The sequence below is a fragment of the Seriola aureovittata genome, chromosome 14 (assembly GCF_021018895.1).
Source record: "Seriola aureovittata isolate HTS-2021-v1 ecotype China chromosome 14, ASM2101889v1, whole genome shotgun sequence".
Classification (NCBI taxonomy): domain Eukaryota; kingdom Metazoa; phylum Chordata; class Actinopteri; order Carangiformes; family Carangidae; genus Seriola; species Seriola aureovittata.
Genome location: NC_079377.1, coordinates 26,625,720 through 26,639,827, shown reverse-complemented (window position 1 = coordinate 26,639,827; position 14,108 = coordinate 26,625,720). Strand labels below are relative to the sequence as shown.

General features: G+C 45.1%; 1 protein-coding gene across 2 annotated transcripts in view; it reads right to left on the bottom strand.

Moving 5' to 3' along the window:
* Positions 1–14,108, bottom strand: part of LOC130181613 (bone morphogenetic protein receptor type-1A-like) — a 36,264-nt gene that overhangs the window by 1,729 nt on the left and 20,427 nt on the right. Inside the window, exons 3-12 of one of the 2 annotated variants that reach the window (XM_056395944.1) lie at positions 11,561–11,901; positions 7,839–8,001; positions 7,648–7,750; positions 4,638–4,737; positions 4,457–4,544; positions 3,861–3,996; positions 1,605–1,797; positions 1,060–1,357; positions 449–624; positions 89–219 (exon numbers count right to left, since the gene is read on the bottom strand). In XM_056395944.1, coding sequence (XP_056251919.1) covers positions 89–219; positions 449–624; positions 1,060–1,357; positions 1,605–1,797; positions 3,861–3,996; positions 4,457–4,544; positions 4,638–4,737; positions 7,648–7,750; positions 7,839–8,001; positions 11,561–11,630 — 1,458 coding nt within the window. In that variant the 5' untranslated portion in view covers positions 11,631–11,901. Of the gene's footprint in view, positions 1–88; positions 220–448; positions 625–1,059; positions 1,358–1,604; positions 1,798–3,860; positions 3,997–4,456; positions 4,545–4,637; positions 4,738–4,982; positions 5,086–5,173; positions 5,309–7,647; positions 7,751–7,838; positions 8,002–11,560; positions 11,902–14,108 lie in introns of those variants that run through there. The other variant, XM_056395943.1, reaches the window with a different exon arrangement.

Genomic DNA, 14,108 nt, shown 5'->3' with positions numbered 1-14,108 from the left:
AACAACTGCTGTTAATGCAAAGTTCCTCACTGTTTGTTGTGCATTGACATATTGATAACATCATGGCGTCGTCACAGGTGGTTCTCACCTCGTCACTGTTCCAGCGGTTGGACACTGTGGGCCGAAGTCCTTTCACACACACTACCTCCAGCATGTCCTCGTAGGACGGGTCAGAGGGAACCGTGTCGTAGTACGGCAGCTGATAGTCCTCCACGATCCCTGGACACAGAGGACAGGACCGTCAGAGTCCACCAGTTCTGATCACAACTGATTATTGATTTATAATCAGCACCAAACAGTCAAATATCACAACAACAGACGTAAACAACATTTAGGATCCGAATTATCTCAGTAACACAAACAAGCTGAACTGTGTGAGGTGACACTTTATCACCAGCAGGTGGAGCCGATGTGTGTGCGTGTGCATGTGCGTGTGCGTGTGTGTTACCTCCAGTGACACAGCGTCGGGCCATCTCCCAGATGACGAGGCCGTAGCTGTACATGTCGGCCATGATGTAGGCCTGGAAGTGGTTCTTGTTGAGGCTCTCATCCAGGACCTCGGGGGCCATGTAGCGCCTCGTCCCCACCCGGGTGCTCAGAGGGACGTCCACCTCATTAGTGTCGCTATGGCAACACGAACAGGAGCGTTGTCAGTCAGTGAATTTATACAAACTGCTACATTATATTTGATTATTAACAGAAACATTTCATTCATAATAACGTCTCCTGTGAAGACAGATGTTATTTAATTACAGATGTTTCACTATATTGTTGTTCCTGATCTGTTTCTACTGCAGCCTCCACTGATGAGTCAGAGTCATTAACACTGATCTGATCACAGCTGTTAGAGACCAGTTATTATATCTTTATATATTGATAAATAATCAGTTATTATATCTTTATATACTGATCAATAAGTAGGTTGAAATTATTTTTCAGTACATTTTCCACAAATGATTTATTAATAGACTACTTGTTGCAGCTATATAAAAGTAAAATCATTGATCACATGTCAGAGAACAGATGCTCCAGTGATGACATCACTAATGATCAGCTGACCTGTTGAACTTGACGGCAAGGCCCAGGTCAGCGATGCAGCAGGTCCCGTTCTTCTTGATCAGGATGTTCTTGCTCTTCAGGTCTCGGTGGGCGATGGCCGGTTTGCCCTGCGTGCCGTAGATCTCCGTGTGCAGGTGACAGAGGCCGCAGGCCGCCGAGTAGGCGAGGCGCAGCAGAGCCTGCGTGTCCAGCGTGGTCAGCTTCAGGTAGTCATACAGAGAGCCGTTCTCATGGTGGTCGGTGATGAGGAAGAGCTGCGTGAAGGCGCCTGTCCCTTTAATGTCGGCCGCGATGAAGCCTGAGGGGGGGGGGGTGATTGACAGGTCGAATCTCCATTAACATCAGAGAAACTCACAGCATACCTGTCTCCAGGTTGACTTAAACCTGGAGAACCTCTGACCTCTTCATCAACACTGGTTCTGTTTTTATCATAGATCTGTGTTTTTATTCAATCAATGATGATTCCAGAGAAAGATGTTGAGACAGATGTAGGGACAAGTTCACACAGATGTTCTACATGAATGTTCTGTAATCAGCTGACGTACCGAGGATGTTCTCGTGTCTCATCAGGACCGTCTGATAGATCTCCGTCTCTCTGAACCAGCTCGCCTCCTCTCTGGTGAAGAACACTTTGACAGCCACCTTCTCCCCCCTCCAGCGGCCCAGCCACACCTCACCGTACCGACCTTTACCGATCTGGCGCACCATCTGGATCTGCTTGGCGATGGTTCTCTGCACCTGGAGGAGGAGAGGGACAAGGAGAAGGAAGGTGAGTCAAACTGGCCCTGTTCAGACCCGGTGTTAAGCTCAGGTGATCTGATCATCAATCAGTCAGGTGTGAACGCACCCAAGACCCATTGAGGACACATCTGAGATCCGATCAGTCAGACCACATTGTGAGGTGTTGTAACCCTCACCCCACTCTACTGTCATCCTCTGTCACAGTCTGATTCTGCCCCAACAGTTTATAATAAACTGAAAATATTTTACTGTTTCAAATGGATCCAACTTTATTTCACTGTAGAGCTGTACACAGCGCATTGATTTGCTCAACCCTCGCTCTCCCTCACACACACACACACACACACACACACACACAGACACACAGACACACAAGCATATTGACAACAGACCGTCCAGAAGTGAGATCCGATCACTAATGGTAACTGAGATGCATTTTAAAGCTGTGAACTGATGAACTCAGAGCTGTTCACTGAAGACACATGTTAATACCAGGTCTGAACAGGTCTGAACAGGTCTGAACAGGTCTGAACAGGTCTGAACAGGTCTGAACAGGTCTAAACAGGTCTGAACAGGTCTGAACAGGTCTGAACAGGTCTGAACAGGACTGAATGAACAGGTCTGAACAGGTCTGAACAGGTCTAAACAGGACTGAATGAACAGGTCTGAACAGGACTGAACAGGTCTAAACAGGTCTGAACAGGACTGAACAGGACTGAACAGGTCTGAACAGGACTAAACAGGACTGAACAGGACTAAACAGGACTGAACAGGACTAAACAGGACTGAATGAACAGGTCTGAACAGGTCTGAAAAGGACTAAACAGGACTGAACAGGTCTAAACAGGACTGAATGAACAGGTCTGAACAGGACTGAACAGGTCTAAACAGGACTGAACAGGACTGAACAGGACTGAACAGGTCTGAACAGGTCTGAACAGGTCTAAACAGGACTGAATGAACAGGTCTGAACAGGACTGAACAGGTCTAAACAGGACTGAACAGGACTGAACAGGACTGAACAGGTCTGAACAGGTCTGAACAGGTCTAAACAGGACTGAATGAACAGGTCTGAACAGGACTGAACAGGTCTAAACAGGTCTGAACAGGACTGAACAGGTCTAAACAGGTCTGAACAGGACTGAACAGGTCTAAACAGGTCTGAACAGGTCTGAACAGGACTAAACAGGACTGAACAGGTCTGAACAGGACTAAACAGGACTAAACAGGACTAAACAGGACTAAACAGGACTGAACAGGTCTAAACAGGTCTGAACAGGTCTGAAAAGGACTAAACAGGACTGAACAGGTCTAAACAGGTCTGAACAGGACTGAACAGGTCTGAACAGGACTAAACAGGACTAAACAGGACTGAACAGGTCTAAACAGGTCTAAACAGGTCTGAACAGGACTGAACAGGTCTAAACAGGTCTAAACAGGACTGAACAGGTCTAAACAGGACTAAACAGGACTGAACAGGACTGAACAGGTCTAAACAGGACTAAACAGGACTGAACAGGTCTAAACAGGTCTAAACAGGTCTGAACAGGACTGAACAGGACTAAACAGGACTGAACAGGTCTAAACAGGTCTAAACAGGTCTGAACAGGACTGAACAGGACTAAACAGGACTAAACAGGACTGAACAGGTCTAAACAGGTCTGAACAGGTCTGAAAAGGACTAAACAGGACTGAACAGGTCTAAACAGGTCTGAACAGGACTGAACAGGTCTGAACAGGACTAAACAGGACTAAACAGGACTGAACAGGTCTAAACAGGTCTAAACAGGTCTGAACAGGACTGAACAGGTCTAAACAGGTCTAAACAGGACTGAACAGGTCTAAACAGGACTAAACAGGACTGAACAGGACTGAACAGGTCTAAACAGGTCTAAACAGGTCTGAACAGGTCTGAACAGGACTAAACAGGACTAAACAGGACTGAACAGGTCTGAGGAAGGAAATCACATCATGTATTCAAGTTATCTGTAATGTGTGTGTGTGTGTGTGTGTGTGTGTGCGTGCGCTCCTGGTGCAGTACTGCAGTACTGTGCCCCTACCAGCAGGGGGAGCCCCGAGCCGCTGCCAGAGCTCTGTGACTGGTGGATGAGGTCTTTGAGGGATTCTCCAGCAGGGATGAAGACTTCCTGCTCCAGATCTTTGTGATACCGCTGACGCTCAGTCTGCCACTTATACCTAACACACACACACACACACACACACAATTATATTTCTAACTATACAATAACATAACAGCAACAGTTTAATCTACAGTTGCTTCAACCTGAGACGTGCTCTTTAATGGATCCACGTGTTATTGTTTTACTGTCAAGGATTCTGTTAAGTGTTGTTGTTGTTGATGTCGTCGTACTGTGATACTGCAGGAAACTTAAAAACAGGAGGATTCTGAATGAAAAGTCTTTTCTCTATGATACAAAGCAGATCTATGAACATGTCTTCACACGGACACGAGAGATAATAATAAGAATTATTATTATTATTAGGAGTTGTGAATAATTTGTTGGATGAAACCAACATAAAAAAGAAACAACTGTAAACCTACTGAAGGTCTGACACTGATCCATCTGTGAAGTCTTAAAGTGATGTGACCTTCAAATCACCTGAGTCTGAGTCTACTGAACAGGTGACATCCTACCTGTAGTAACAGACCACGGTGACGCAGATCAGAGTGCAGCAGCAGATCGTCATGGAGATGACGAAGGCCAGCCAGTGGGGGCTGCCTTCTGGAAACATCCAGGAAGAAAAACAGACTGTGGTTAAGGCAGGTCGATGTTCACCTGACAAACACCTGAATCAGCTGATCAGTAAAACGTTACCTGAGGGAGCCTGCGGGGGGAGGGTGGGCTGCAGGTCCCTGTTGCAGAAATCTGTGTTGCAGCACTCGATTGTCCTCCTGGTCTGAGCTTTGGGAGAGTCCTGTCAATCAAGCCAATCATCCAATCATTCAAACTGCAAGCTATGCATGCTCCTCCCACCTCTTCTGTCTGACATCATCTGACAGGTACCGAAGTGATTTCCTGTTTTTAGTAATTTAATATAATATTATATCATATTGAGCAAATGTCTCAATAATGACAGAGATAACGAGTCATTTTCTGTCAGAACCTGATTTTTATCATGTGGAGGTAAAGGGGAGTGTGTGTGTGTGTGTGTGTGTGTACCTTGCACTGGAAGTGTGAGCCTTCATACTTCATGCAGCCTGAGGTGAGGATGGCCTCTCCATGTTCGTCCTCCTCAATGATGGCGAAACACTGACCGTTGGTCCTGAACAAACAAACACAGTGAATCAATGTCTGAGTCACATGATCAATGTTCTGTGATGGTGTTTGACTGACAGGCTGTCTCTACTCACTGGCAGGTGTTGTTCGTGGCGTCGTCAGGACAGTGACCGGAACAGTAGCAGCTGAGGAATCGAGCGGCGTCCTCTGGTGCGATGGTAGAGTCCTCGCCGGGCCGTCGAGCCTCTGGTTTCACCCCCGTCCCCTGCAGGACGTGGTCTGGGTTCTGACCTGCAGCTGGACAGAGACAAACAAACAGAGTCAGATCCTGGTTTACAGCTGGTTTCACTTTTACATCCAATAAGTTTTCATCTCTGGTGTTACAATGTTCCCCAGCATGCTTTGCTCTTTTACCCGGGGTGGGGGGTGGGGTGATGAAGTTCCATATAGGGACCATGGGTTTAAACTGAGCAGAGACATGATGACATCATCATTTTAAATCTTTAAATCTTTTTATCCAAACTTTCACTTCATTTATTTAAAATGAAAATCACAGAAACTAATATTAATTCCAATGATCAATTACACATTATTTTCAATATTGATTAATCTGCTGGTTATTTTCTAATTGATCACTTTGTCTATAAAATGTGAAAAATGTCCGTCAGTTTCCAACATAGGATTTTCATCCTTCCATCCTTCTGCTCTGTGTCACCTTCACTACAGACAGATTATATATATATATATATATATATAAATAAAAAAATATAAATAATATTCATATATATAATGTTGACTGAGACGGATTGTTCTAAAGACTCCAAACGTTTGGCGTATGATCATTTGAATAAATCAGTCAGTGAGAAATGTCTTTACATTTGAAAACTCAACAATGACATCATCACTGTCTTGACCCCGCCTCCCTCTGGCCAGGACAGCTCTGATTGGCTCTGAAGTTCTGAGTGACAGAGCAAGGAGGACGGACACGTACAGGGACAGGGGTGTGCTGAGGCTGGAGACGGCTGCAGTTTCTGTGTGCGTCCATCCACATGTGTGCTTCATCAGCCGGAGACTGAGGTCTGGCAGAAAGCATGCTGGGTAATCATACTCTTCATGACCTCTTAAAGTGGCAGCACTTCCTCAGACTGTCTATTTACATGCATCATCATCATCATCACCACAGCAGCAGCTGTGATCAAACAGACTGTGTTTTCAGTCAGCTGCTCTATACAAATTTTACCACTGTGATGAGTCACTGTCTGAAACATGCAGGTTGTTACTCCATTAATAATTCATCAGTAATCTATGATCATCTATCAGAACAACAAAGGAACACATCAAACTATCACAATTGATCAAACATCAAACATTTGATTAGAGATGAATAAAGTAAAAAATAACAGATACATTTTCTGTGAATCAACCAAATCAATTAATCAACTACCATAAAAACCATCAGCAGATGAATCGCTAATGAAAATAATTAGCTGCATCAAATGGGTTAAAACAGAGGAACTATATAGAAACAAACAGATGATATTAACGGTGTGAAGCTTCAACACAGGATCATTAAATGAAGAACATGAACATGGTGAGGAGCGCTTGTTTTATGTCCTGCTGTGTCTCAGTCAGCGCGGTCTGAACGTCAGCTTTATGACTGATGAGTCACTGATGATGATGATGATCAACTGAAACTAACTTTCCTCCTCGTTAGAAATGTTCATTATAAAACTATCAGCAGAAAAACTTTATTATTCAGTGTGATTTTTATTCCTCTGTTTTAAAGTGAAGCTACAAACAATTTTTCTCATTATTATTTTTAATCTGTTTATTATCATTCAAGAGAAAAGTTCAGAAGCTGAAACGTCTTTTCTTTTAGTTATTTTAAGTAAAATTCATCATTAGTCTTCCTAATGTAAATTTCTGACACAAATATATATAATATATAAAGTATAAAATCGAAGACAATAATTGTAATGATCAATGAATCATTGAACAAGATTTTTGAAACCATCTTTGAACTTCACTGATGAATGAATAAATTGAGCGATTGATGGTTAGATTGTTTGTGCCAGCCCCGGCCCAGGTCTCTGGTCCTGAATGGACTCTGCGTCTCCACAGGGACTGACGGATGTTTCCGGAGAACAATGGCTGTTTGGAGCGCGGAGCGCCGCTGACAGCTCATACAGTGTCATACAGGAAACGGTTAATGTGCAGAGAGGAAGTGAGAGCGCCAACAATCAGCTGATCAGTAAAACGTTACCTGAGGGAGCCTGCGGGGGGAGGGTGGGCTGCAGGTCCCTGTTGCAGAAATCTGTGTTGCAGCACTCGATTGTCCTCCTGGTCTGAGCTTTGGGAGAGTCCTGTCAATCAAGCCAATCATCCAATCATTCAAACTGCAAGCTATGCATGCTCCTCCCACCTCTTCTGTCTGACATCATCTGACAGGTACCGAAGTGATTTCCTGTTTTTAGTAATTTAATATAATATTATATCATATTGAGCAAATGTCTCAATAATGACAGAGATAACGAGTCATTTTCTGTCAGAACCTGATTTTTATCATGTGGAGGTAAAGGGGAGTGTGTGTGTGTGTGTGTGTGTGTACCTTGCACTGGAAGTGTGAGCCTTCATACTTCATGCAGCCTGAGGTGAGGATGGCCTCTCCATGTTCGTCCTCCTCAATGATGGCGAAACACTGACCGTTGGTCCTGAACAAACAAACACAGTGAATCAATGTCTGAGTCACATGATCAATGTTCTGTGATGGTGTTTGACTGACAGGCTGTCTCTACTCACTGGCAGGTGTTGTTCGTGGCGTCGTCAGGACAGTGACCGGAACAGTAGCAGCTGAGGAATCGAGCGGCGTCCTCTGGTGCGATGGTAGAGTCCTCGCCGGGCCGTCGAGCCTCTGGTTTCACCCCCGTCCCCTGCAGGACGTGGTCTGGGTTCTGACCTGCAGCTGGACAGAGACAAACAAACAGAGTCAGATCCTGGTTTACAGCTGGTTTCACTTTTACATCCAATAAGTTTTCATCTCTGGTGTTACAATGTTCCCCAGCATGCTTTGCTCTTTTACCCGGGGTGGGGGGTGGGGTGATGAAGTTCCATATAGGGACCATGGGTTTAAACTGAGCAGAGACATGATGACATCATCATTTTAAATCTTTAAATCTTTTTATCCAAACTTTCACTTCATTTATTTAAAATGAAAATCACAGAAACTAATATTAATTCCAATGATCAATTATACATTATTTTCAATATTGATTAATCTGCTGGTTATTTTCTAATTGATCACTTTGTCTATAAAATGTGAAAAATGTCCGTCAGTTTCCAACATAGGATTTTCATCCTTCCATCCTTCTGCTCTGTGTCACCTTCACTACAGACAGATTATATATATATATATAAATAAAAAAATATAAATAATATTCATATATATAATGTTGACTGAGACGGATTGTTCTAAAGACTCCAAACGTTTGGCGTATGATCATTTGAATAAATCAGTCAGTGAGAAATGTCTTTACATTTGAAAACTCAACAATGACATCATCACTGTCTTGACCCCGCCTCCCTCTGGCCAGGACAGCTCTGATTGGCTCTGAAGTTCTGAGTGACAGAGCAAGGAGGACGGACACGTACAGGGACAGGGGTGTGCTGAGGCTGGAGACGGCTGCAGTTTCTGTGTGCGTCCATCCACATGTGTGCTTCATCAGCCGGAGACTGAGGTCTGGCAGAAAGCATGCTGGGTAATCATACTCTTCATGACCTCTTAAAGTGGCAGCACTTCCTCAGACTGTCTATTTACATGCATCATCATCATCATCACCACAGCAGCAGCTGTGATCAAACAGACTGTGTTTTCAGTCAGCTGCTCTATACAAATTTTACCACTGTGATGAGTCACTGTCTGAAACATGCAGGTTGTTACTCCATTAATAATTCATCAGTAATCTATGATCATCTATCAGAACAACAAAGGAACACATCAAACTATCACAATTGATCAAACATCAAACATTTGATTAGAGATGAATAAAGTAAAAAATAACAGATACATTTTCTGTGAATCAACCAAATCAATTAATCAACTACCATAAAAACCATCAGCAGATGAATCGCTAATGAAAATAATTAGCTGCATCAAATGGGTTAAAACAGAGGAACTATATAGAAACAAACAGATGATATTAACGGTGTGAAGCTTCAACACAGGATCATTAAATGAAGAACATGAACATGGTGAGGAGCGCTTGTTTTATGTCCTGCTGTGTCTCAGTCAGCGCGGTCTGAACGTCAGCTTTATGACTGATGAGTCACTGATGATGATGATGATCAACTGAAACTAACTTTCCTCCTCGTTAGAAATGTTCATTATAAAACTATCAGCAGAAAAACTTTATTATTCAGTGTGATTTTTATTCCTCTGTTTTAAAGTGAAGCTACAAACAATTTTTCTCATTATTATTTTTAATCTGTTTATTATCATTCAAGAGAAAAGTTCAGAAGCTGAAACGTCTTTTCTTTTAGTTATTTTAAGTAAAATTCATCATTAGTCTTCCTAATGTAAATTTCTGACACAAATATATATAATATATAAAGTATAAAATCGAAGACAATAATTGTAATGATCAATGAATCATTGAACAAGATTTTTGAAACCATCTTTGAACTTCACTGATGAATGAATAAATTGAGCGATTGATGGTTAGATTGTTTGTGCCAGCCCCGGCCCAGGTCTCTGGTCCTGAATGGACTCTGCGTCTCCACAGGGACTGACGGATGTTTCCGGAGAACAATGGCTGTTTGGAGCGCAGAGCGCCGCTGACAGCTCATACAGTGTCATACAGGAAACGGTTAATGTGCAGAGAGGAAGTGAGAGCGCCAACAATCAGCTGAACAGCTTCCTGCAGGGAGGGGCGGCGAGGAGCGTCTCTGAGGGCTGACACAGCTGCTACTTAATGGTGCCTTACATGAATGTGGGTTAAAGCTCAGGGACTCAGATCCTGGTCTTCCCCAGGATTTCTCTCCTGAATCTGAAGCATTTTATTCCATGAAGAAAGTTCCCAGTAAAATGAAGGTCAGTCCCTCAGACCCTCAGTCCTCAGTCCCTCAGACCCTCAGTCCTCAGACCCTCAGTCCTCAGACCCTCAGTCCCTCAGTCCTCAGACCCTCAGTCCCTCAGTCCTCAGTCCTCAGTCCCTCAGTCCCTCAGTCCTCAGTCCTCAGACCCTCAGTCCTCAGTCCCTCAGTCCTCAGACCCTCAGACCCTCAGTCCCTCAGTCCTCAGACCCTCAGTCCCTCAGTCCCTCAGTCCTCAGACCCTCAGTCCTCAGACCCTCAGTCCTCAGACCCTCAGTCCTCAGTCCCTCAGTCCTCAGACCCTCAGTCCTCAGTCCCTCAGTCCCTCAGTCCTCAGACCCTCAGTCCTCAGACCCTCAGTCCTCAGACCCTCAGTCACTCAGACCCTCAGTCCCTCAGACCCTCAGTCCTCAGTCCCTCAGTCCCTCAGTCCTCAGACCCTCAGTCCTCAGACCCTCAGTCACTCAGACCCTCAGTCCTCAGACCCTCAGTCCCTCAGTCCTCAGTCCTCAGTCCCTCAGACCCTCAGTCCCTCAGTCCCTCAGTCCTCAGTCCCTCAGTCCCTCAGTCCTCAGTCCCTCAGTCCTCAATGTTAAGATGAGGATCAGGCCTTCATGTGTTTGATGTTCAGTTTGTATTTGTTGTATTTACTGTGTATTTACCACCTCTCTGTCTCCACCTGATTTGACAGTTTGACGTCTGAAAAAAAACCACAGACCAAAAAAAAAAACATTCATGTGTTCACAATATGACACACGGAAGTGTGGAAGTATAAAAGTGACTGTGTTACATTATCATGTTATTGGATTATTATTTCTGTATGTGTTGTAATTTACTGTATAACACTGAGCCGTATTTAATATTGTTTAGAATATATGTTATATATATTGTTATAAGGTTTTTTAACGTCACGAGGTACTACAGCTGTAAAATAAAAATAGTAACAGACCAGTGTTAGTGAACATCAGTCCTGACTGACTGAAGGAGAGCTGACCTCAGGTCTGTCTCCTTTCTATTATCAGACTCTTAATCGCAGCTTTAACAAAAGGTGTGTGCACAGTGACTTTTAATGTTAATGTGACTGAGTGCTGCTGCTTATCTCACTGAACACAGACTGAAGGTTAATGAGTAACTGAGTGTATGAAGAGAGATGGAGGGAAACGACTGAGTGACGTCCTGAGACTGATGATGAAGATGATGAATTTTACAGATCGATGTCACTGTCATGTTTTTCGGACAGAAAGTAAAACATGAAACAAACGGGAGGTGAATCCATGACAGTGGAGAGAGCTCATCATCATCATCATCAGTCACCAACTGTGAGTCAAATGATATTTTTAAAATTTAAATTCATCACTCTGGTTTTTAACAAACACCAGTTAAACATGTGGTGACAAACACACACACACACACACACACACACACAGTCTTACCTTCAGCTCTGAGGCTCAGCAGGAGTGCCGCGGTCATCATAGCCCTCAAACAGAACGGTGCACCTGCCATCCTGGGACCGGAATGGACTGAGACCGGACCTGGACCGGACTACTCCGTGCTTTGATCAGCTGGTCTGTGGTCTGGGCTGAGAGGGGATGACCCAGTCCTGATTAAACTGTAGTCCACAGCAGGAGTCAGGGAGCCGGTCCTGATCTCAGAGAGAAGGATGGTCAGCTGGAGGACTGGAGGGAGGGATGGAGGGAGGTGGGGTTGTGGTTGTGGAGGTGATATCACAATATCTGGTCCTCTTCTGTGTCACTAGCTCTGCGGGTCCAAAACCCTGAGGAGGGAAAACACAAGCAGGATTAAGATTAAGATGATCAGGTGTGATTCACAGTGAAGAACAGAAGGCATCACAGCTGCTGCCTGAGAGGTGACTGCAGAGGACACATGCCCCCCCCCCCCCCCCCAGGCTCACATTGACCTGATGACCCCCGGCGACTAACTACCAAATTATTTGTCCAGGGATGTTCTACAGGCTCTGGTCCTACACAGTGCTAATAACAGCATGTCACAACTTACTGGGCACCAAGAGGGATTGGCGGGGGGGGGGGGGGGGGGGGGGGGGGGCATCTGTCACTTTTCATTTGCCCAAGGGGGACAAAGAGGTCGGACCTGTGACCCACTTTTCACACATCTCTGAAGAGGCAGAGAACAAAGACACACACACACAGGCCAAATAGAGTGTGTGTGTGTGTGTGTGTGTGTGTGTGTGTGTATGTATGTGTGTATGTGTATATGTGTGTGTGTGTGTGTCTTTCTAATGAGCTGACTGTGTGAACCTGAGGAGTCCACCTGTGATCATACACCTGTATGAAGCTAACACAGAGGAGTCAGACCATGAACTGTTGTTAAACGTCTGCTGTGGATCAGATGTGTGTGTGTGTGTGTGTGTGTGTGTGTGTGTGTGTGTGTGTGTGTGTGTGTGTTAACAGACAGTGGAAGAATCTTCACCTCTCTTCACAACAAAACGTTTGGCTCTTCGCTCCATTTAGAGACCAACAACAACAACAACAACAGCAGCTCAGAGATACGACACAAAGACAAATTCAAGAGGGTGGGGGGCAAGACGAGACAGGCCCCCACCAGAGGAAACACGCCTCCCCCTCCTCCTCCACACACAACCTTCCTAAATCACCCAACACATCCACTTCCCTTTGAAAACACAAGACACACACACACACACACACACACAGGCGCTGAGAACCAGTCAACAACCAGAGAGAGCAAGAGAGAAATAAAACAACAAACACAGCTAAACCCTCTGAGTGTCAGCGAACCCCCACCCCCACCCCCACCCCCACCCCCCTTCTGCACACAGCCCCCACAACCCACAGTAAGTCATGTTCAGACTCGTCTGGTTCTTCTTCCTCTCAGTCAAACACACTTGTTCATCCTCAGCAGGGAGATTTCCTTCTCCTTGATCTAATGATCAGGTGTTCATACTCTCCTCAGGTGTTCATACTCTCTTCAGGTGTTCATACTCTCCTGAGGTGTCAGACCCTCCTCAGGTGTCATACTCTCCTCAGGTGTTCATACTCTCCTCAGGTGTCATACTCTCCTCAGGTGTTCATACTCTCCTGAGGTGTCAGACCCTCCTCAGGTGTCATACTCTCCTCAGGTGTTCAGATCCTCCTCAGGTGTCATACTCTCCTCAGGTGTTCATACTCTCCTCAGGTGTTCATACTCTCTTCAGGTGTTCATACTCTCCTGAGGTGTCAGACCCTCCTCAGGTGTCATACTCTCCTCAGGTGTTCATACTCTCCTGAGGTGTCAGACCCTCCTCAGGTGTCATACTCTCCTCAGGTGTTCAGATCCTCCTCAGGTGTCATACTCTCCTCAGGTGTTCATACTCTCCTCAGGTGTTCATACTCTCCTCAGGTGTTCATACTCTCCTGAGGTGTCAGACCCTCCTGAGGTGTCAGACCCTCCTCAGGTGTCATACTCTCCTCAGGTGTTCATACTCTCCTGAGGTGTCAGACCCTCCTGAGGTGTCAGACCCTCCTCAGGTGTCATACTCTCCTCAGGTGTTCATACTCTCCTCAGGTGTTCATACTCTCCTCAGGTGTTCATACTCTCCTGAGGTGTCAGACCCTCCTCAGGTGTTCATACTCTCCTCAGGTGTTCATACTCTCCTCAGGTGTTCAGACCCTGTGACATCATGATCTTGGGGGAGGAGTCTTCAGAATGAAAGGAGGTTTTGTTCGCGGTCCCACCTGTACAGAAGAAACAACTCTTATAGGGAACCACTGAGCCATAGCCTGCCCCACACAGGTCCTGGTCTGAGACCCTGTTTAAGTGAAGGATTTAATAGACCAGACTTCAGGAGTCTATTATTTCACTTGAATGAAGGGACTGAAAATGTTCTTCCTCTCCATCATCTTCCTCTTTATTTACCTTTATGCTTTCTCTCCCTCCCCCTTTCACTTCTTTCCTTCCCTCCTGTTTCCTCCTCTTTCTCTCACTCCCTTCTCCAGTCCTCCTCCT